General features: G+C 45.8%; 1 protein-coding gene across 6 annotated transcripts in view; it reads left to right on the forward strand.

Annotated features, from left to right (window-relative positions):
• LOC138645089 (pancreatic secretory granule membrane major glycoprotein GP2-like) overlaps positions 1-21543 on the forward strand; it is a 66359-nt gene that overhangs the window by 38335 nt on the left and 6481 nt on the right. For 4 of the 6 annotated variants that reach the window (XM_069734138.1, XM_069734142.1, XM_069734143.1 and 1 more), the window contains 2 exons: positions 3108-3152; positions 20100-20144. In XM_069734138.1, coding sequence (XP_069590239.1) covers positions 3108-3152; positions 20100-20144 — 90 coding nt within the window. The remainder of the gene's footprint in view (positions 1-3107; positions 3153-20099; positions 20145-21543) is intronic. The other 2 variants (XM_069734141.1, XM_069734137.1) reach the window with 2 other exon arrangements.

A 21543-nucleotide genomic window follows, 5' to 3' on the forward strand; every position in this document is an offset into this window, starting at 1 on the left:
CACCCCCACCCTTATCATGGGTGATTTAAACATCCCTATTGCCTCTCCCCTCTCCCCATCTGCTTCTCACCTTTTGGCTCTAACCTCCTCTTTCGGCCTCTCGCAGCATACTAACTCGCCAACACATGAAGATGGAAACTCCCTTGACTTGGTCTTCTCCCGGCTTTGCTCAGTGGATGATTTCACAAACTCCCCTCTCCCACTCTCTGACCACCACCTTCTTTCATTCTCTATCAAGAACTGCCATCCCGCTCAGGTCACCCCCACTTTCCACACTTATAGAAACATACAGGCCATTAACACCCAGGAACTTATGAAGAACTTGCAGTCCTCATTGGCCCCAATCTCCTCCATCTCATGTCCTGATTCTGCTCTGAAGCATTACAATGAAACCCTGCAAAGTGCCCTGGATGAAGCTGCTCCTCCTATACATAAAACAACTCGGCACAGACGGCAACAACCGTGGCACACGCTGCAAACACGTTTCCTGCAGCGGTGCTCCAGGTGCGCAGAACGTCTGTGGAGAAAATCTAATCTACCCGAAGATTTCATCCATTATAAGTTCATGCTAAAGACATACAATTCTGCCCTTCACCTCTCCAAACAAACCTACTTCAACACCCTCATCACCTCCCTGTCCAATAACCCTAAACGTCTCTTTGACACGTTCCAGTCCCTACTCAACCCAAGAGCGCAGGCCCCAACCACGGATCTCCGTGCTGACAATCTGGCCAATTACTTCAAAGAAAAAATTGACCATATTCGACAGGAAATCATCTCCCAATCTCTTCATACCATGCACTGTCCTCCCTCCCCCACTGCATCTAGTTCACTCTCTGACTTTGAACCAGTTACAGAAGAAGAAGTAAGCAGGCTCCTTGCATCTTCTCGCCCGACCACTTGCACCAGTGACCCCATTCCGTCACATTTCCTCCAGTCCCTTTCCCCGGCTGTCACCTCTCACCTAACAAAAATATTCAACCTTTCCCTCACTTCCGGTATTTTTCCCTCCTCATTTAAGCATGCCATCATACATCCATTACTTAAAAAACCATCCCTCGACCAAAACTGTGCCGCTAATTATAGACCTGTCTCTAATCTTCCCTTCATCTCTAAACTCCTCGAACGCCTGGTCCACTCCCGTCTTACCCGCTATCTCTCAGATAACTCTCTTCTCGACCCTCTTCAATCTGGTTTCCGCTCTTTACACTCTACTGAAACTGCCCTCACTAAAGTCTCTAATGACCTACTAACAGCTAAATCTAATGGTCACTACTCCATGCTAATTCTCTTGGATCTCTCTGCAGCATTTGATACTGTGGATCATCAGCTCCTCCTCACTATGCTCCGCTCCATCGGCCTCAAGGACACCGTTCTCTCCTGGTTCTCCTCCTATCTCTCTGACCGATCCTTCACTGTATGTTTCGCTGGTTCCTCCTCCTCTCACCTTCCCCTTACTGTTGGGGTTCCTCAAGGATCAGTCCTAGGCCCCCTCCTCTTCTCTTTGTATACTGCCCCTATTGGACAAACAATCAGTAGATTTGGTTTCCAGTACCATCTCTATGCTGACGACACCCAACTATACACTTCTTCTCCTGATCTCACGCCTGCCTTATTAGAAAACACCAGTGATTGTCTTACCGCTGTCTCTAGCATCATGTCCTCCCTCTATCTGAAACTAAACCTGTCAAAAACTGAACTCCTCGTGTTTTCTCCCTCTACTAACCTACCTTTGCCTGACATTGCCATCTCCGTTTGCGGTTCCACCATTACTCCAAAGCAACATGCCCGCTGCCTTGGGGTCATCCTTGATTCTGACCTTTCATTCACCCCCCACATCCGATCACTGGCTCGCTCTTCTTACCTGCATCTCAAAAACATTTCTAGAATTCGCCCTTTTCTTACTTTCGACTCTGCAAAAACTCTTACTGTTTCACTTATTCATTCTCGTCTGGACTATTGTAACTCTCTACTAATCGGCCTCCCTCTTACCAAACTCTCCCCGCTCCAATCTGTCCTGAATGCTGCTGCCAGGATCATATTCCTCACCAACCGTTACACCGATGCCTCTACCTTGTGCCAGTCATTACACTGGTTACCCATCCACTCAAGAATCCAGTACAAAACTACTACCCTCATCCACAAAGCACTCCATGGCTCAGCACCACCCTACATCTCCTCTCTGGTCTCAGTCTACCACCCTACCCGTGCCCTCCGCTCCGCTGATGACCTCAGGTTAGCATCCTCAATAATCAGAACCTCCCACTCCCGTCTCCAAGACTTTACACGTGCTGCGCCGATTCTTTGGAATGCACTACCTAGGATAATACGATTAATCCCCAATCCCCACAGTTTTAAGCGTGCCCTAAAAACTCATTTGTTCAGACTGGCCTACCGCCTCAATGCATTAACCTAACGATCCCTGTGTGGCCTATATTAAAAAAAAAAAAAAAATTAATTAACTGGTTCATGCAGCTTTACATGAACACCCAAGCCTTACACTATGGCTGGTCCGAATAACTATAGCAATTGTTACCATCCACCTCTCGTGTCTCCCCTTTTCCTCATAGTTTGTAAGCTTACGAGCAGGGCCCTCACTCCTCTTGGTATCTGTTTTGAACTGTATTTCTGTTATGCTGTAATGTCTATTGTATGTACAAGTCCCCTCTATAATTTGTAAAGCGCTGCGGAATATGTTGGCGCTATATAAATAAAAATTATTATTATTATTATTATAAACGGGGTCATAGACTATAATGGTGCTGACAGCCAACGTGCGCTCTGTCATACATCATTTTCTGGCGTATAGTGGAGGTGGACACTCAGTCTACTACTGCATGTGTTTTTTCTAAAACAGTCTATATGTTTGATGGAGATCTAAGGACTGAAATGTTACAGATATATGTTGGATTTCTTCCATATAGCTTCAAATTTTAAGGAATTGAAGTGCCAAGGTTTCTTCATGAGTGATGCCCCCGTGTTGGACCATTCCCAGAATAACTGATTTTGATGACCTATCTCAAAGATAGGATATAAATATCAGGCATGTATGTTCTCTTTAGGATTTTGCACATTTTCAGAAAATGATCCTGTTTTTGTTTCCACAGATGCCAAAACATCTCCCCTAACGACCACAGTAACTACCAGAGCCGGTATGAGCAATGTATTTAGTGATAATGAATATGATACAGCCTACTTGGTCATACATATGAATTTCTTCTCCAAGCTTATAAATCAGAAAAGTTGGATGATCTTTGATAAATACTATAACTATTATCACCTGGCCGCAAATTTATGTAACTATAGGCCCAGATAACAAGTAGTTTACCATAGCTATGTCTCAGGGATAGTATGGGCAAGCATAAGGGTTGTGCCCATGCCATCCATAGCAGGAGGCGGCCGTTATACAAAGTTAATCGCCTGATGCAGGGACTAAACCTAGCTCCAATCTTAACACTTACAAAAAATATATATTTTTTTAAGCTTAAAAAAAATAAAATATGAAAAGCCCAAAATCCCAGATGTTATAAAAATGATGATGATTTGCAAGAAAAACACGTGTAATAGTGCGGTGTTCATTATGACACTGAATGAAAAGTTATGATGTAACTTTTTCCACAGTAAAAAATGCAATATATTGTTATAATTAATTACAATGAACAGACAATAATTATATACACAAAATTGAAGAAGGGGTTTGCCAATGGAGCATCAAAGAAATCCTAGGAATTGTAGGCACAAGTAACAGTAAATTATCGGGTAGATAAAAATTAATGTGATAAATAAAATGAACGTAGTTACATCAATCACATAACGAGAGTTAGTCAATAATACATGTTAGGTGTCGAGTTCCCGCCGTGGCACAGGGGGAATCTCAAACCATCTCCACTTCAGTCTCCAATTCTCCTCCATCCGCAGTGGAGCCTGCTCAGCGGAGACATCGGTCCCAGCGTCTGGCTTGGACAGATGCTGCGCGCTTGGTCCTCTGCCCTTCCAGGCTCAGCCATTATAACCAATACTGTTCAGCGGCGAGCAGGCATCCCTGGGACTAAGTCCTGCTTTTCTCCTTCTGAGCATGCCCAAGGAAAGATGTCTCATTGGAGGTCGGAGGTCACACGCTCAGGTCTTGTAGCAGCTCCTATTGGTCCACCAGGAAGGTCCTGAAGAGCTGCAGCTATAAAAGGTTTGCATGGCTGCTCGGCCATGAACTAGTATAATTCAGTATTTGTGTGTATGTATGCCTGTTCTGGTGAAAGCTCCAAATCATTCCCATCCCTAGTTTTGTTGAATGCTCGCGAGTGTTGTAGCTGTCTAGCGCCAGATATTGCCATCCAGTACCAGGCACAAATATACTGCGTCTATCCTGCAGTGACTACCGCTGCGGTACTGTACGCACTCTGTGCAGCTATCTTAGCATCTCCTGACAATCCATGAGAGTAGGGAGGGAACTCCTGTTTGATCTCAGCATCTGACTCGGGGCATCCTCAGGCGCGGGCTCAAAAGCCACCGAGGGTCAGAGCGGGATCAACCACAAGCATAATGGGGGTGAGTTGTTAGTATCCATTTGCTGCGCCCTGTGAATGCTAACAGGGCACAACGCTATCTTTAATCTCAGCGACTGTGAAGCAACAGAGTTCGCTCCTATACAGACCGGGTGACGGTACCCGTGTCTATTCAGGCGTAGTGCACGGTGGACCCCGGGCTGCAAACGCACCTATGCTTCCTCTATATTGACTCGGTACGTTCCGCCAGCCCTAACAATAGAAAATGGACGTTATGAAGTGCAACCAGCAGGCACAGTACAAATCAAATCACAATCTCTCCAGCATTTGAAGACCAAATGTCAACTTGTCATGGATTTAACGATATAGTAAATAATTTGCAGTCGTTAATCATATAAGATGCTTGCTCATAATAATAAAGTGTTGTGCAATATCCTGGGACGGTCCCTAATGAGCATTTTTTGTGCTTTTTCAAGGGGAGTAACTACATTGATATCCTGTCCGATATATCAAGGGAAATCAATAATGTCCATTGGACTGATAGTGTGATATCCAATGTGAATTATTGACCTCCCTTCATACAGGATATCAGACATGATATCTACTTAGTCACTCCCCTTGAAAAGTACATGCAAAATGAGCATTGGGGACTCTCCCTGGATATTGCACTGGCACTTTATTATTATGGGTAAGCACATTATATGATTGACTACTGCAATTCAATTACTATGTCATTATGTCCAAGTTGATGTTTGATCTGAATTCTTGAGAGAATGTGATTTGATTCGTACTGTGCCTGCTGGTTGCTCTTCATGACATCAATTTTCTATGATTGATGAACTCTCCTTATGTGATTGATGTAACTTTGTTCATTAGACTCCTTTCACATTGCCTTCTTCCCCACACTCAGTGATCCCGTGTTAGGACTGGCGGAACGCACCGAGAAAGATGATATGGATGCTTTCGCAGTCCGGGGTCCACCGTGCAGGTAAACCTGCTGCTAGTAAATGGCAGACTATATGACGGTACTCAAAAGTATACACACGTGGGTTAACCTCACCCAGTGTGAAGAAAGCGATCCTGTTACGTCACAGGACCGCGGTACCGCACATAGAGCGCGAGCAAATGGTCAGCGAACTTAACCCCAACTGGGATTGAAGTCCGATTAGACCCTTGCTGGCACAACACCAAAACTGGGTGTGTAAAGAACCTTATTAATGTTCTATGAGCACAAGAGTGTGTGCGAAGCCGCACTGACGGACGCCATTATCCACCCAGGCTTGGGTATGGAAAGCGCAAGGCAAGCGCACGGCGCCATACTGGCGGACACAGCCACAGGACGCTGAGAAGCGTGTAACGTGCTGTCGGGATCACACTCAGTCGGAGCAGCCTTTGGAAGTGGTGAATCACCAGAAATAATACACAAGACACGTCTTGTATAGTGTATCACTGGGAAGTCTCTGAAGCACGCCTGCCTTCAATGTGCTATCCCTTCTTTATATAGCTGTTTCAGTAGGTTTAGTGGTTATACAAGTTTTGCATGTTTAAACAAAGAGACAAAACAGGAAAGAAAGAAAAGAAAAGAAAACAGTTTCGTGGGCGGCAGTTTCACAACAAACAGTACAAAGGCAATTCCACAGACAAGAAAAACAGGATTTCATACTATAGCTAAAATGTCCTTGAATGGACAGGTCAATATTTATCACAAATTCTTTTTTTTATTTTTGTTCATTGAGGTAATCATTTTTGTTCTGCTCTTCACAATCCCCCCTTTGACATATTCCATTCAAAACCTTGTCGATCATTTTAGTCATTCTTTTTGTGATATTACAAAAAAAAACAACTTTATATTCTCGCATCCATTACACAAAATTTATTTGTGCATACCGAGATACCCTTGAGTACAACCTTGAATAATACATATATAATTACAATAACCATAACTGTATGTATTAGGCTTTGCATAATCCCGGTAACCCACCCACCGATCCCTCTGAACCAATTGGCCGGGTTAAGAAAAGAAAAGGTATCTGACCACCAGCTATCCTTATTTTGGTCATTGTCTTTGTCATACTGATCCCTGAGTCGTTGTACGTCTTTTAATTTAAATCTCATACTCATAGTACTATTCGGGTCTATATAATGACAGCAGGTGGGTCCGATGATTTGACACATACCCCCTTGTGAGGCAGTTAGGTAATCCAATACCAGGGTATGTTGGTTAGTGACTATTATAAGCTGATTCTGTACAGCTATACTACTATTTAATATGTCCAATATATCCCAAATCTGATCATCTAGATAATCCGTGGCTCTAACTAATTTATCCCACATCTGTGTTAACATAGGATAAATAAAAATGGTACTAGCAATTTTGTTGGGAATTCCCATTTGTACTATATGCGGCCTCCCCGAGGGACGTGGTGAGTTATCTGCAGCTCTTTTATACAGTGTGTGCTTGGGCACGGCTTGCATATTCACTTGTTTATTTGAAATTATGAAAGTAGCCGGGGTTAGGCGTCCTAATGTACAAGTACCCTTTATACCTACGGGAAGCCATTTATATGCTCCTTCTCCGCATATCCAAAATGTACCCTCAGGCAGATCCCACAAAGCTGAGTGCTGCAATACCAATCTGTGAGCCAAATCCACAAAACTAGATACATTCTGAAGCATACACCAAGAGGGTTTTTGTCCCAAGGGGCTACAGTACCCGGCTGCGGGATTCCCACATACATGCATTCCGTTGACATACTCATTGGATTCATTACAAACCAGGTTCCCCGGCTTACTTGTACAACTGTCTGCATCACCTTGGGGGAACAACTCAGAATGTTCCCATTTTCTATTATGTATGTATCTTTCCAATACTGTAGGTTTGAAAGCATCAGAGGAAGGGGTGGTTGTACTGAAACTGAGCTGTAGATTTTCAGTGGGGACCTGTCCTAAATCAGTTAATCCAGTCTTATTCCTAGGTACCCATTTTCCTCCCTTGAATGCTAAATATTGTAAGTTGTCTATTTTTCCTGTAAGATTGCCCTGCCACCAAGGAAATTCTACCCATCCCACAATTGGTATGGCGATTGTAGTATTCCATAGTCTAGTATTGCCAGGTTGGTTGTTGGCCAGGTTGTCTGAACAATTAGGTCAAGCGAATATTTCTTCAGCTGACACGGGAACTGCTAGAAAAGGTATACTTGTGGCTGATACTGGTGAATGGGTACAGATCCAACAATCTGCCAGGGGTTGCGTATTATTTAACAAGTCATGCACTAATTTTCTATGATGTTGTACGAATCTATTGTTCAAAGGGGCTAGAGAATTCAGTCTTTCCCATGCCTCCGTTGAGGTTAACATTATTAACATCAATATCATGAGTCTTATACTGCTTTTTTGCAATGGCTTGCATGTATCCATGATGCCTTTCCTTCAAGCTTGACTGCTGTTGGAGTTGTTAACAGGACTTGGAAAGGTCCGTCAAATCTCGGTTCCAGAGTCTTTCTGGTGTGTCTTTTCACGTAGACTTGATCACCAGGTTCCAACTTGTGGCCTCCTTCGAGATTTTCTGGATCTGGAAGGGAAGCAAAAACTTGCGAATGCACTTTAGTTGAACGTTTTTGTAATTCTTGTACATAAGCAGTTAAAGTCTCAGTATTCAACATCAGTTGTTGTGGAAAATAACAACCCAAATTTGCTGCTCTACCAAAAAGAATCTCATGTGGTGACAGCTTAGCCTTCCCCCTTGGGGTGTTTCGGATGGAATACAGGGCAAGTGGTAGACACTCGGTCCAAGGCTTTCCTGTTTCTGCCATGGCCTTCTGGATTTTTAATTTTATTGTCCCATTTAATCTTTCCACTTTACCTGAACTCTGTGGATGATATGGAGTGTGAAACTGGTTTTCTACTCCCAACATTTTCATAACATTCTGGAATATTTCCCCAGTAAAATGGGTACCCCTATCTGACTCGATCACCTCAGGCATGCCGTAACGGGGTATCAGTTCATGTGCTATTTTAATGGCAGTAGTTTTTGCTGAGGCTTTACGAACTGGATAAGCCTCTGGCCACCCTGAGAACATGTCCACACACACAAGCACATATTCGTATCCATTGTACCTAGGAAGTTGGATGTAGTCGATCTGGAGTCTTTGAAAGGGATACAGTGGTCTTACATGATGCTTGGTTGGGGTTTTAATGGCCTGACCTGGATTGTGTGCCAGGCATATAGCGCATGCAGCACACATGTTCCGAGCAAAATTACCAAAGCCTGGAGCCAACCACCTTTCTTTTACCTTGAGCGTCATACCATTTGCCGACACATGCGTGGGTAGGTGGAGGTCACTTGCCACTGCGGGGTACCAGGCTCTGGGTAAACACAACAAAGTTCCTTTTTTCCATAATCCTTGCTGATCTTCTGCCCCTTTTTTCTGCCACTGCCCTCGTTCTTCGTCGTCTACCTGTTTCTGAGCTTCCTTCAATCTTTCCTCATCATCTTCAGAGCTATCTAGTGTGTGGGCATGATGTAAGGGTTTACGTGCTGCCTGTTTTGCTGCCTTATCGGCTTTATCGTTACCCCTGGCTTCCTCGGTGTCGAGTCTCACATGTGCAGCTACCTTTATCACCGCTATTTCTTTAGTTTCTTGTGCTGCCTCCAGAATCTGTCTAATGAGGGAGGCATGTTTAACAGGTTGGCCTGAAGCAGTCATATAACCTCTGGCTCTCCATATTACGCCAAAATCGAAAATAATGCCATGTGCATATCTAGAATCAGTGTATATGTTTGCTGTCTGATCTTTGGCTATTTTTAGAGCTTCAACTAATGCCGTAAGTTCTGCTTCTTGTGCAGACTGATTAGCAGGGAGAGGTTCTGCTTTCAGCATTTCATGCTGAGTTACTACCGCATAACCTGTATGAAATTGTCCATTCATATCTGCATATCTACTGCCATCTATGAAAAGTTCAAATGTAGCATTACAGAGTGGCTTGTCACGTACATTACATAAGCCCTGAGTCTCTTGTTCCATTAATTGTACACAATCATGCATTGACTTTGATGGGTCAAAGGAGTTGGACAGTGCAGTTTCAAAGGAGTTGGAGAGTGCAGTTTCCTCAGGTATGGTACCCCCCTCAGACTCTAAATAGAGTAAAGACGCGAGATTAAGAGTCTGAATCCTGGCAAAGGAAATGTTGGGCGGCAGTAGTAGGGAACATTGGAGACGGAGGTGTCTGGCCATTGAAATATGTTTAGGTTGGACCTGGTTAAGAATGCCATGTACATCATGAGTGGTCTGAACTAGAAGTGGGTGATCAAGAACAATCTCAGAAGCTTTATCTAATAACAGTGAAATTGCGGCTACTACTCTTACACAAGAAGGTGCGGCTCTAGCTACAGGGTCCAGATGAGCTGATATGTATGCCACAGGTCTCTGTTTCTTTCCATGTTTTTGTGTGAGCACCCCTGTAGCATGTGAGGATATCTCAGCTGCCATCAATTGAAAAGGTTTAGTGTAGTCTGGGAGTCCCAAAGCCGGAGCTGATACCAGTGCTGTTTTCAAAGAGGAAAATGACTGTTTAGCCTCTTCACTGAGTGAATATGGTGTGTTGGCAATACAGTCATATAAAGGCTGCATGAGTTGACTTGCATGTATGATCCACTGTCTACAGTGTGAAACAATACCTAGGAAAGCACGCAGCTGTTTGTGATTCCTGGGTTCAAGCATGTTACGTATGGCTTCCGTACGTTGAGGTGTGAGGTGTCTGATGCCCTGTGATATGCAGTGACCTAAAAACACGACTGTTTGTTGACAAGCCTGGAGTTTCTGTCTATTTACTTTACAGCCTTCTTGCGCTAGGAAAATTAAGAAATTAACAGTTGAGGTAACTGCCGTCTGTTCATCAGGGCAACAAATAAGTAAGTCATCTACATACTGTAGAATGACTACTCCTGGTTCTGGGATGAAATTTTTTAGCACGGTCTGCATTGCTTCAGAGTACAAAGTTGGTGAGTGTACCATACCTTGTGGCAATCTTGTCCATGCTAATTGTTTACCCTTGAATGTAAAGGCAAACAAATGCCAACAGTTCTTATGTAGTGGCACAGAAAAAAATGCGTTTGATAAGTCAATTACCGTAAAATATGCAGCAGTGCTGGGAATTTGAGACAGTAAGGTATGAGGATTCGGTACCACAGGGGTGACCGGTGCCAAAACCTTATTGATTTCCCGTAAGTCGTGCACCATGCGATATTTCACCATAGTTTCTTTGGAGGACACTTTCTTTTTAACAGGATATAAGGGTGTATTGGCGGGTGACCTGATTTCTACCAAAACACCTTGTAACACATAATCCTGAATTTGTTGAGAAATCGCCTGTTCTTGCTGGGCGCTGATGGGGTATTGCCTAAGCTGAGGTAATATGGTTCCCGGGGCAGTTTCTAACAGTATAGGAGCTACTGATAAAAATCCTACATCAGTGTCTCCTTTTGCCCATAGGCTGTCAGGAACCCGAGACAAGTCAATTTTTGCTTGTTGAGTGTAAATTTCGGGAAAATCCTCCATTGCCTGTATTCTAACATATGGTTCCAGAGTTTCTGCATCTTCAGGGATGGTCAGCATAACTGTGCCATCTTCTCTAAAATGGATGTTTGCATGCATTTTACTTAAGACATCAGTACCCAACAAGCAGGTAGGTGCACCTTTAGCAAATAAAAATTTGGATACAAAAGTTTTAGGGCCAAAGCTCACATTTAAAGGTTTTGTAAAGGGCAACGCCTGAATTTTACCATCATACCCTTCTGCATATGTAACCTTTGAGGATATATTGTCAGGATATGGTAAAAAGTCCTGATTTAAAATGGAGGATGTTGCTCCCGTATCTATCAGAAAAGGTACATTTTTACCCTCAACTTCAACTTGTATTATTGGTCTTCTAGAAGGAAGAGAGACCTGCATAACTTTCAGTCATTCTGAGCTGTCTGTTTGATCAGGCACTGGGTTATTTATCCTATTTTTGGGTACAAAGGTTCCTGAATCTATATCTGTTTTTCTCTTCCTACATTCCCTTTGGAAATGTCCTGGCTTCTTACAGTAATGACAAGTAAACTTTTGATTAGCAGAGCCAGTATTAGCCTGTGCAATTCTTACTGGCTTAGAATTTTCTCTTAAGTCCATTTCTATCCCTACAGCTTTCTGTCTAGCCAGGTGTGGGTCTTCCAAGGTTCTCCAATCAGGGGTTGCGGCCTTAAGCTTTTCCTTCACTTTTGGAGACAATCCATCTATAAAGGTTTTTGTAACTAACCTCATCATTCCTGGAGCGGTTAGATCCATGCCTTCATCTCTGAAATTATTTTCTACACTTAGATAATATTCGTCTACTGATTGTCCAGATTTCTGAGCCACCACTCCCGTTGTTCCTCTCTGCCTCTGTCTCTCCCTCATGAAAACCATTAAGTGATCTACAAATTGTGTACCTGATTCTATCGTTTGTAAGGCACCATCTCCTGCTTGGGGCCTATGTACCTGTAGATTCGCTAATAGCTCCTGGAAGAGTCCAGGAGTCATTTTCATTCTACATAATTCCTCTCCATCTGCCCAAACTCCAGCGTGAGTCTGCATAATTTGCTGTATATATTGTGCAAATCTAACTGGACACTGGGTGGGATCTGGTGCGTTATGCAAGAGAGACATGCCTTCAGCGGGGGACCAAGGGAAATATTGTCGAGTTTGGTGATATCTAGTTCCCATTACTCCGTCAGCACCAGGTTCCCTAAAGGGTCTTGGTACTACCCTAACAGGGGCAAGTACAGCGCCATGTCTAGGTGTACCACAGGCTAGGCAATCATTTCTCCAGTCTGGATTTTGTTGTCCACAGTGCGGACATACCCATCCTCCTGGTCCGGCTAAACTTTGAGGTGGTGTTTGGAGAAAAGATGGGGCATGTGGGTTAAGGTATGGGGGTGGGGTATTTTTAGATTCCACATTTTGTTTTTCTCCACAGCTTGTGGGTCTAATACACCACTTTTTACTCTGTTGATTATATGTCCATCCCTCATTTTCTGCTACCCTAGAGACATCAATCAATGCTTGGATCTGATCTATCCATTTCTTGTCTCTGATTATGCCTTTTTTCCTTTCCTGAATTCCTTCCCATAGTTTTCTACTAAAAGCTTCTGCCCTAGTAACTCCAAACTTACTAAAAATCTTTTTCAGCCCCTTAGTGGCATCTTCACCACTTCTCTCCTTTATGATAGTATAGATATCTAATTCTTCTGGTTCCGACTTTGTTTGCTTATTCCCCATTTTCTTATCCTGAGCTTTCTTGCCCTAGGTGGCGTTTGGGTATGAGAATACCTCGTTACCTTCTTCCTAAGGAGCTAGGATGTCTTTTTCTTGCCCTAGGTGGCGTTTGGGTATGAGAATACCTCGTTACCTTCTTCCTAAGGAGCTAGGATGTTTAAACTGTGTTGATGTAAGAAAATCCTGATTCCTACACCTATAGCAAACAACACAAATGCAACCAGACAGAAAAAGAACATACAACGTATCTTGTCCCAGGCTAATTTATCTGTCCTGGGCTTATACTATCACATACAACGTATTCTTGTCCCAGGCTAATTTATCTGTCCTGGGCTCATACTATCATACACTTATCCGTCACCAGGTTTTTGTCAAAGACAGGATCAGAGATTGAACATAGGCGCGGAGGTCTCCCCGAAAGGACGCAACCACGTTGCCCAGTGGGACAGTCACTTCTGTTTCAACCCCCTGGGCGGCTTATAGGGCTATTCCCAACTTCCACACACCTTCTATTCACATTCACTCTCATTCAATGCCGTACTCCATGAGGTGATCAATTCCTAAATAGTTCAAGAACCCGAGCTATAGGTATCCTCCTCTACTAGAACTACCCGCTAAAGAACACGACACAGAAAATCTTACGGACAGTGCAGGGCAGATATAAGAGATCTAACAGTGTCTCTTACCTGGCCAGGTTTTTGTTCATCTGCCGTCCATTATCCCAGATTCTCTTTTCGTTCGTATTCTGCCGGTGTTCTTGAAGGAATACACAGACCTCGGGTCCCTGTTCAGGCGCCAGGAAATGTCGGGATCACACTCAGTCGGAGCAGCCTTTGGAAGTGGTGAATCACCAGAAATAATACACAAGACACGTCTTGTATAGTGTATCACTGGGAAGTCTCTGAAGCACGCCTGCCTTCAGTGTGCTATCCCTTCTTTATATAGCTGTTTCAGTAGGTTTAGTGGTTATACAAGTTTTGCATGTTTAAACAAAGAGACAAAACAGGAAAGAAAGAAAAGAAAAGAAAACAGTTTCGTGGGCGGCAGTTTCACAACAAACAGTACAAAGGCAATTCCACAGACAAGAAAAACAGGATTTCATACTATAGCTAAAATGTCCTTGAATGGACAGGTCAATATTTATCACAAATTCTTTTTTTTATTTTTGTTCATTGAGGTAATCATTTTTGTTCTGCTCTTCACAGTGCAGATGGTTAGTCGGGCGCTAGAGAGCTACCATCATCCGCGAGCAGACAACAACACTAGGGAGGGATACTTAGGAGCTTTCATCCTTCGACATACATCCATCTACACACACACAATATAATTGTACACTAGCGCATGGCCGTGCGGTCATGCGCAGTTTAAATAGTTGCAGCACAGGAAGTGGCTACAGAAACTTTGCCCTTCCAAGACCTGCCAAGAGGACCAATGGAATGTGCTGCAGAGTCTGAGCACATGACCCTCGATCTCCAACGGGAGATCTTGCCCTGGGCATGCTCAGTGTGTGCAGACAAGGACTTAGTCCCAGAGAAGTCCGCTCGCTGCTGACCAGTACTGACTTTAATGGCAGAGACTGGAGAAGCAGCAGTAACTCTCAGAACAGAGTGAGAATGAGCAAGACGCTGGGACCGACGTCCCTGCTGAGCAGACTCCACTGCGGCTGGACAAGAATGGGAGACCGTAGCGGAGACGGCTCGAGATTCCCCCTGTGCAGAAGCGGGAACTCGAGACCTAACATTACCCCCCCCCCTAGGGCCCCCCCCTCCTTGGGCCTCGCTACGCTCGAAGGCAGCAATGAGCTGTGGGGCCCGAATGTTTTCAGCAGGCTCCCATGATCGGTCCTCTGGGCCATAACCCTTCCAATCCACCAGATAGAACTTTTTGCCGCGTACCACCTTGCACCCCAAAATAGCGTTCACCTCATAGTCGTCCGTAGACGAACCCGATGTCCCGGCAGATGACTCGGAAAACCGAGACATGTATACGGGTTTCAAGAGGGACACATGAAAGGTGTCGGTGATACCCAAGCGTGGAGGAAGGGCCAGACGGTAGACCACAGGATTAACCTGTTCGAGAACCTTGAAGGGACCCAAGTAGCGAGGAGCAAACTTAGTGGACTCAACACGCAGCCTGATGTTACGGGCGGAGAGCCACACCAAGTCGCCAGGAGCAAAGGTCGGAGTGGGACGCCGATGAACATCGGCGGAGAACCTCATTCTCTCCTTGGAGGCCCTAATGGCATCCTGCGTGCGGTCCCAAATGTCCCGTGCCTCCACAGCCCAGTCTGCCACCCTGGAGTCAGCGGAAGACACAGGCATGGACACAGGAACACGCGGATGCTGGCCGTAAATCAGGAGGAATGGAGTCTGACCGGTGGAGTCGGCAACGGCATTGTTAAGTGCAAACTCTGCCCACGGTAGCAAGGATGCCCAGTCATCCTGCCTGGCAGAAACAAAATGTCGTAAATATGTGACCAAGGTCTGGTTGGCCCTTTCTACCAACCCATTTGTCTCGGGATGATATGCCGAAGAGAGATTCAACTCAATACTGAGTAGACGACAAAGCTCTCTCCAGAATCGAGACGCAAACTGGGGACCTCGGTCACTAACAATTTTGTCTGGCATACCGTGTAGGCGAAAAATATGCTTGACGAACAGAACAGCCAAGGCCCGTGCAGAAGGTAACCGTGGAAGAGGCACCAAGTGCACCATTTTGGAAAAATGGTCGGTGATCACCCAGATAATGGTGCAATTACGAGACTTGGGTAAGCCCACCACAAAGTCCATCCCGACCATCTCCCAGGGCCTGTCTGCCACCGGCAGAGGATAAAGCAAACCAGCTGGCCGTTGCCGAGGAGTCTTGTTCTTGGCGCAAGAGACACACGCCCGAACATACTCTGCGACATCACGAGCCATATGGGGCCACCAGTATGTCCTCGCCAGTAACTCAGATGTCCTTTTGGTACCAAAATGTCCACCCACCCTGGACGAGTGTGCCCAAGAGAGAACCTCCGGTCGCAAATTGGATGGAACAAAAGTCTTGCCCGGGGGCACAGACTCTAGCGAAACCGGGGCCACAGTTCTCAAGCTCTCGGTGGGAACAATAAGCCGAGGCTCCTCCTCCTCCTCCACAGATGACACAACGGAGCTAGAGAGAGCGTCGGCCCGAATGTTCTTCTCCCCAGAAAGAAAATGGAGGGTGAAATGAAACCGGGAGAAGAATAAGGACCATCTGGCCTGGCGAGAATTCAGCCGCTGGGCTGTCTGCAGGTACACCAAATTTTTATGGTCTGTGAAGACTTGGAAGGGAAAACGTGCTCCCTCCAAGAGATGTCTCCACTCCGAGAAAGCCAACTTCATGGCTAGCAACTCCCTATCCCCGATGGAATAATTCCTCTCTGCTGGTGAGAAGGTCTTGGAGAAAAAGAAGCAAGGGTGCTTCCGACCTTGAGCATCCTTTTGGAAGAGGACTGCTCCTGCACCAACAGAAGAGGCATCCACCTCCATGATAAATGGCTTATCAACATCGGGGCGATGTAGAATGGGAGCGCTAGCGAAGTGCGACTTTATAGAGACAAAGGCTTTGGAGACCTCCTCAGACCACAATTTGGGATTCGCTCCCTTCTTGGTAAGGGCAACCAAGGGAGCTACCAAAGTTGAGAAGTGCGGGATGAACTGGCGATAATAGTTAATGAACCCCATAAAGCGCTGCACCGCTTTAAGAGAATGGGGTTCCTGCCAGTCCATCACAGCCTGTAGTTTGGCAGGATCCATAGCCAATCCCTGGGCAGAGATGATGTAGCCTAGGAAAGGTAAGGACTCCTGCTCAAACATACACTTCTCCAACTTGGCATAGAGGGAGTTTGCCCGTAGGAGATCGAAGACTTTGCAAACATCTCTCCGGTGGGAATCAATATCTGGAGAGTAGATGAGAATATCATCCAGATAGACTACGACCGAGGTGGAAAGCATATCCCGGAAGATATCATTCACAAAGTCTTGGAAAACGGCTGGGGCATTACAGAGCCCGAAGGGCATCACCAGATATTCATAGTGCCCATCCCTGGTATTAAATGCCGTCTTCCATTCGTCCCCTTCACGGATGCGAATCAAGTTGTAAGCACCCCGCAGATCTAATTTCGTAAATACCCTTGCTCCCCGGAGCCTATTGAATAGCTCAGATATCAAGGGCAAGGGATATTTATTCTTAACGGTGATGGCATTAAGACCCCTGTAGTCTATGCATGGATGCAATTCCCCACTCTTCTTCTGCACAAAGAAGAACCCTGCCCCAGCAGGAGACACTGACTTCCTAATGAATCCTCTTGCCAGATTTTCCTGGATGTATTGTGACATTGCCTCCGTCTCCGGGAGAGATATCGGATAGACTCGACCCCGAGGAGGCTCAGCACCAGGCAAGAGGTCAATAGGACAGTCATAGGGGCGATGGGGCGGAAGAATCTCCGCCGCCTTTTTGGAGAACACATCTGCATAAGACCAATACTGCTTGGGGAGAGAGGAAAGATCTGCGGGTACCTCTGTTGTAGCAACCTGAACGCACTCCCTCTGACACCTACCCCTACAAGATTCACCCCATCCCAGAATTCTGCCTGAGGACCACTCGATATGAGGAGAGTGATACCGTAGCCAAGGTATTCCCAACAGGACCTCATCAATTCCTTCCGGAATGACGAGCAGAGAAATAATCTCCTGATGAGATGGTGACATGGACAGTGTAAAAGGGATGGTCTGGTGTGTTATCTGTGAAGGCAGTGTCGACCCATTCACCACTCGTACCGTTACTGGTTGACCTAGCATAACCAGGGGTATTGCGTGACGTTGGGCGAAGGCAGAAGACATAAAATTGCCCTCCGCCCCAGAATCCACGCAGAGCTCTACCGAGTGGGAAAATGAGCCAATAGTAATTGTCCCCTTAAAGGACAATTTAGAGGCAAACGTCGCCGTGTCAAGTGTACCTCCACCGACTACCACTAGACGCTGACGTTTCCTCGACCGCTGAGGACATCTAGTGGCTAGATGCCCTGACTGCTGGCAAACATTACAGACCCTGAGTGCACAAGCGGTCCGGGACTTAGATCCCGCTTGTGACACTTCCCTGGTCTCAAGTGACTCAGGAACCAGGACCGGAGATTCCAGAGGTTTGGCGAAAGTAGGAGCCAGCCGAAAGCTCTGCCTACACTGGGCTCGTTCTAACCTCCGCTCGTTAAAACGGAGGTCAATTCGAGTGGAGACAGTTATTAAGTCCTCCAGTGTGGCAGGAATCTCCCTAGTGGCCAGAGCGTCCTTTACATGGTCAGCCAGACCCCTCCAAAATATGGGGATAAGGGCCCTATCCGACCAATCCAGCTCAGATGCTAAAGTGCGGAATTGGACGGCAAAATGACTGACCAAGGACTCACCCTGAGTTAATGCCAGCAGTTGAAGCGCAGTGTCATGGGTGACTTGAGGTCCCAAAAAGACCTGTTTCAGAGTGCTCAGAAATAGAGGAGCACTCGGCACCACATGATCGCCACGCTCCCATAGCAGCGTAGCCCATTCCAACGCCCTGCCCGACAAGAGAGAAACTATGAATCCCACCTTAGCCCGCTCTGTGGGAAAACGTGCAGCCAGGAGCTCGAGGTGAATAGAGCACTGACTCACAAATCCCCTACAAAAAAAAAAATTTTCTGGCAGCGGGAGGCGAGAAAATGTCGGAACAGGGGTGGCAATGGACATATTTGCTGCAGCCACGCTGGCAGCTTGTACAGCAACTGCGGTAACATCCACAGATGAGGTTGCGCTCTCGAGAGCCGCCAACCTACCCTCCAGCTGCTGGATATACCGCAAAGATTGCTGCTTGTCCGCCATTACTAGCCAGACCCTGGCGCTAGTGTAATGTTAGGACTGGCGGAACGCACCGAGAAAGATGATATGGATGCGTTCGCAGTCCGGAGTCCACCGTGCAGGTAAACCTGCTGCTAGTAAATGGCAGACTATATGACGGTACTCAAAAGTATACACACGTGGGTTAACCTCACCCAGTGTGAAGAAAGCGATCCTGTTACGTCACAGGACCGCGGTACCGCACATAGAGCGCGAGCAAGTGGTCAGCGAACTTAACCCCAACTGGGATTGAAGTCCGATTAGACCCTTGCTGGCACAACACCAAAACTGGGTGTGTAAAGAACCTTATTAATGTTCTATGAGCACAAGAGTGTGTGCGAAGCCGCACTGACGGACGCCACTATCCACCCAGGCTTGGGTATGGAAAGCGCAAGGCAAGCGCACGGCGCCGTACTGGCGGACACAGCCACAGGACGCTGAGAAGTGTGTAACGTGCAGATGGTTAGTCGGGCGCTAGAGAGCTACCATCATCCGCGAGCAGACAACAATACTAGGGAGGGATACTTAGGAGCTTTCATCCTTCGACATACATCCATCTACACACACACATAATATAATTGTACACTAGCGTATGGCCGTGCGGTCATGCGCAGTTTAAATAGTTGCAGCACAGGAAGTGGCTACAGAAACTTTGCCCTTCCAAGACCTGCCAAGAGGACCAATGGAATGTGCTGCAGAGTCTGAGCACATGACCCTCGATCTCCAACGGGAGATCTTGTCCTGGGCATGCTCAGTGTGTGCAGACAAGGACTTAGTCCCAGAGAAGTCCGCTCGCTGCTGACCAGTACTGACTTTAATGGCAGAGACTGGAGAAGCAGCAGTAACTCTCAGAACAGAGTGAGAATGAGCAAGACGCTGGGACCGACGTCCCTGCTGAGCAGACTCCACTGCGGCTGGACAAGAATGGGAGACCGCAGCGAAGACAGCTCGAGATTCCCCCTGTGCAGAAGCGGGAACTCGAGACCTAACATCCCGTTTGGGCTTATGTCCATATTCCCCCACAAAACAATATTTGGATGTATGTGCAAACGGGGTCATAGACTATAATGGTGCTGACAGCCAACGTGCGCTCTGTCATACATAATTTTCTGGCGTATAGTGGAGGTGGACACTCAGTCTACTACTGCATGTGCTTTTTCTCAAACCGTCTATAAGTTTGATGGAGATCTAAGGACTGAAATGTTACAGATACATGTTGGATTTCTTCCAAATAGCTTCAAATTTTAAGGAATTGAAGTACCAAGGTTTCTTCATGAGTGATGCCCCCGTGTTGGACCAAGCCCAGAATAACTGATTTTGATGACCTATCTCAAAGATAGGATATAAATATCAGACATCTATGTTCTCTTTAGGATTTTGCACATTTTCAGAAAATGATCCTGTTTTTGTTTCCACAGATGCCAAAACATCTCCCCTAACGACCACAGTAACTACCAGAGCCGGTATGAGCAATGTATTTAGTGATAATGAATATGATACAGCCTACTTGGTCATAAATATGAATTTCTTCTCCAAGCTTATAAATCAGAAAAGTTGGATGATCTTTGATAAATACTATAACTATTATCACCTTGCCACAAATTTATGTAACTATACGCCCAGATAACAAGTAGTTTACCATAGCTATGTCTCAGGGATAGTATGGGCAGGCATAAGGGTTGTGCCCATGCCATCCATAGCAGGAGGCGGCCGTTATACAAAGTTAATCGCCTGATGCAGGGACTAAACCTAGCTCCAATCTCAACACTTACAAAAAATATATTTTTTTTTAAGCTTAAAAAAATAAAATATGAAAAGCCCAAAATCCCAGATGTTATAAAAATGATGATGATTTGCAAGAAAAACACGTGTAATAGTGCGGTGTTCATTATGACAATGAATGAAAAGTTATGATGTAACTTTTTCCACAGTAAAAATGCAATATATTGTTATAATTAATTACAATGAACAGACAATAATTATATACACAAAATTTAAGAAGAGGTTTGCCAACGGAGCATCAAAGAAATCCAAGGAATTGTAGGCACAAGTAACAGTAAATTATCTGTTAGATAAAAATAAATGTGATAAATAAATGAACGTAGTTACATCAATCACATAACGAGAGTTAGTCAATCATACATGTTAGGTGTTGAGTTCCTACCGCTGCACAGGGGGAATCTCAAACCATCTCCACTTGGGTCTCCCATTCTCCTCCAGCCGCAGTGGAGCCTGCTCAGCGGAGACATCGGTCCCAGCGCCTGGCTTGGACAGATGCTGCGCGCTTGGTCCTCTGCCCTTCCAGGCTCAGCCATTATAACCAATACTGTTCAGCGGTGAGCAGGCGTCCCTGGGACTAAGTCCTGCTTTTCTCCTTCTGAGCATGCCCAAGGAAAGATCTCTCATTGGAGGTCGGAGGTCACACGCTCAGGGCCTGTAGCAGCTCCTATTGGTCCACCAGGAAGGTCCTGAAGAGCTGCAGCTATAAAAGGTTCGCATGGCTGCTCGGCCATGCACTAGTATAATTCAGTATTTGTGCGTATGTATGCCTGTTCTGGTGAAAGCTCCAAATCATTCCCATCCCTAGTTTTGTTGAATGCTCACGAGTGTTGTAGCTGTCTAGCGCCAGATATTGCCATCCAGTACCAGGCACAAATATACTGCGTCTATCCTGCAGTGACCACCGCTGCGGTACTGTACGCACTCTGTGCAGCTATCTTAGCGTCTCCTGACAATCCGTGAGAGTAGGGAGGGAACTCCTGTTTGATCTCAGCATCTGACTCGGGGCATCCTCAGGCGCGGGCTCAAAAGCCACCGAGGGTCAGAGCGGGATCAACCACCAGCATAGTGGGGGTGAGTTGT

Source organism: Ranitomeya imitator, chromosome 7 (genome assembly GCF_032444005.1).
Source record: "Ranitomeya imitator isolate aRanImi1 chromosome 7, aRanImi1.pri, whole genome shotgun sequence".
NCBI classification, from domain to species: domain Eukaryota; kingdom Metazoa; phylum Chordata; class Amphibia; order Anura; family Dendrobatidae; genus Ranitomeya; species Ranitomeya imitator.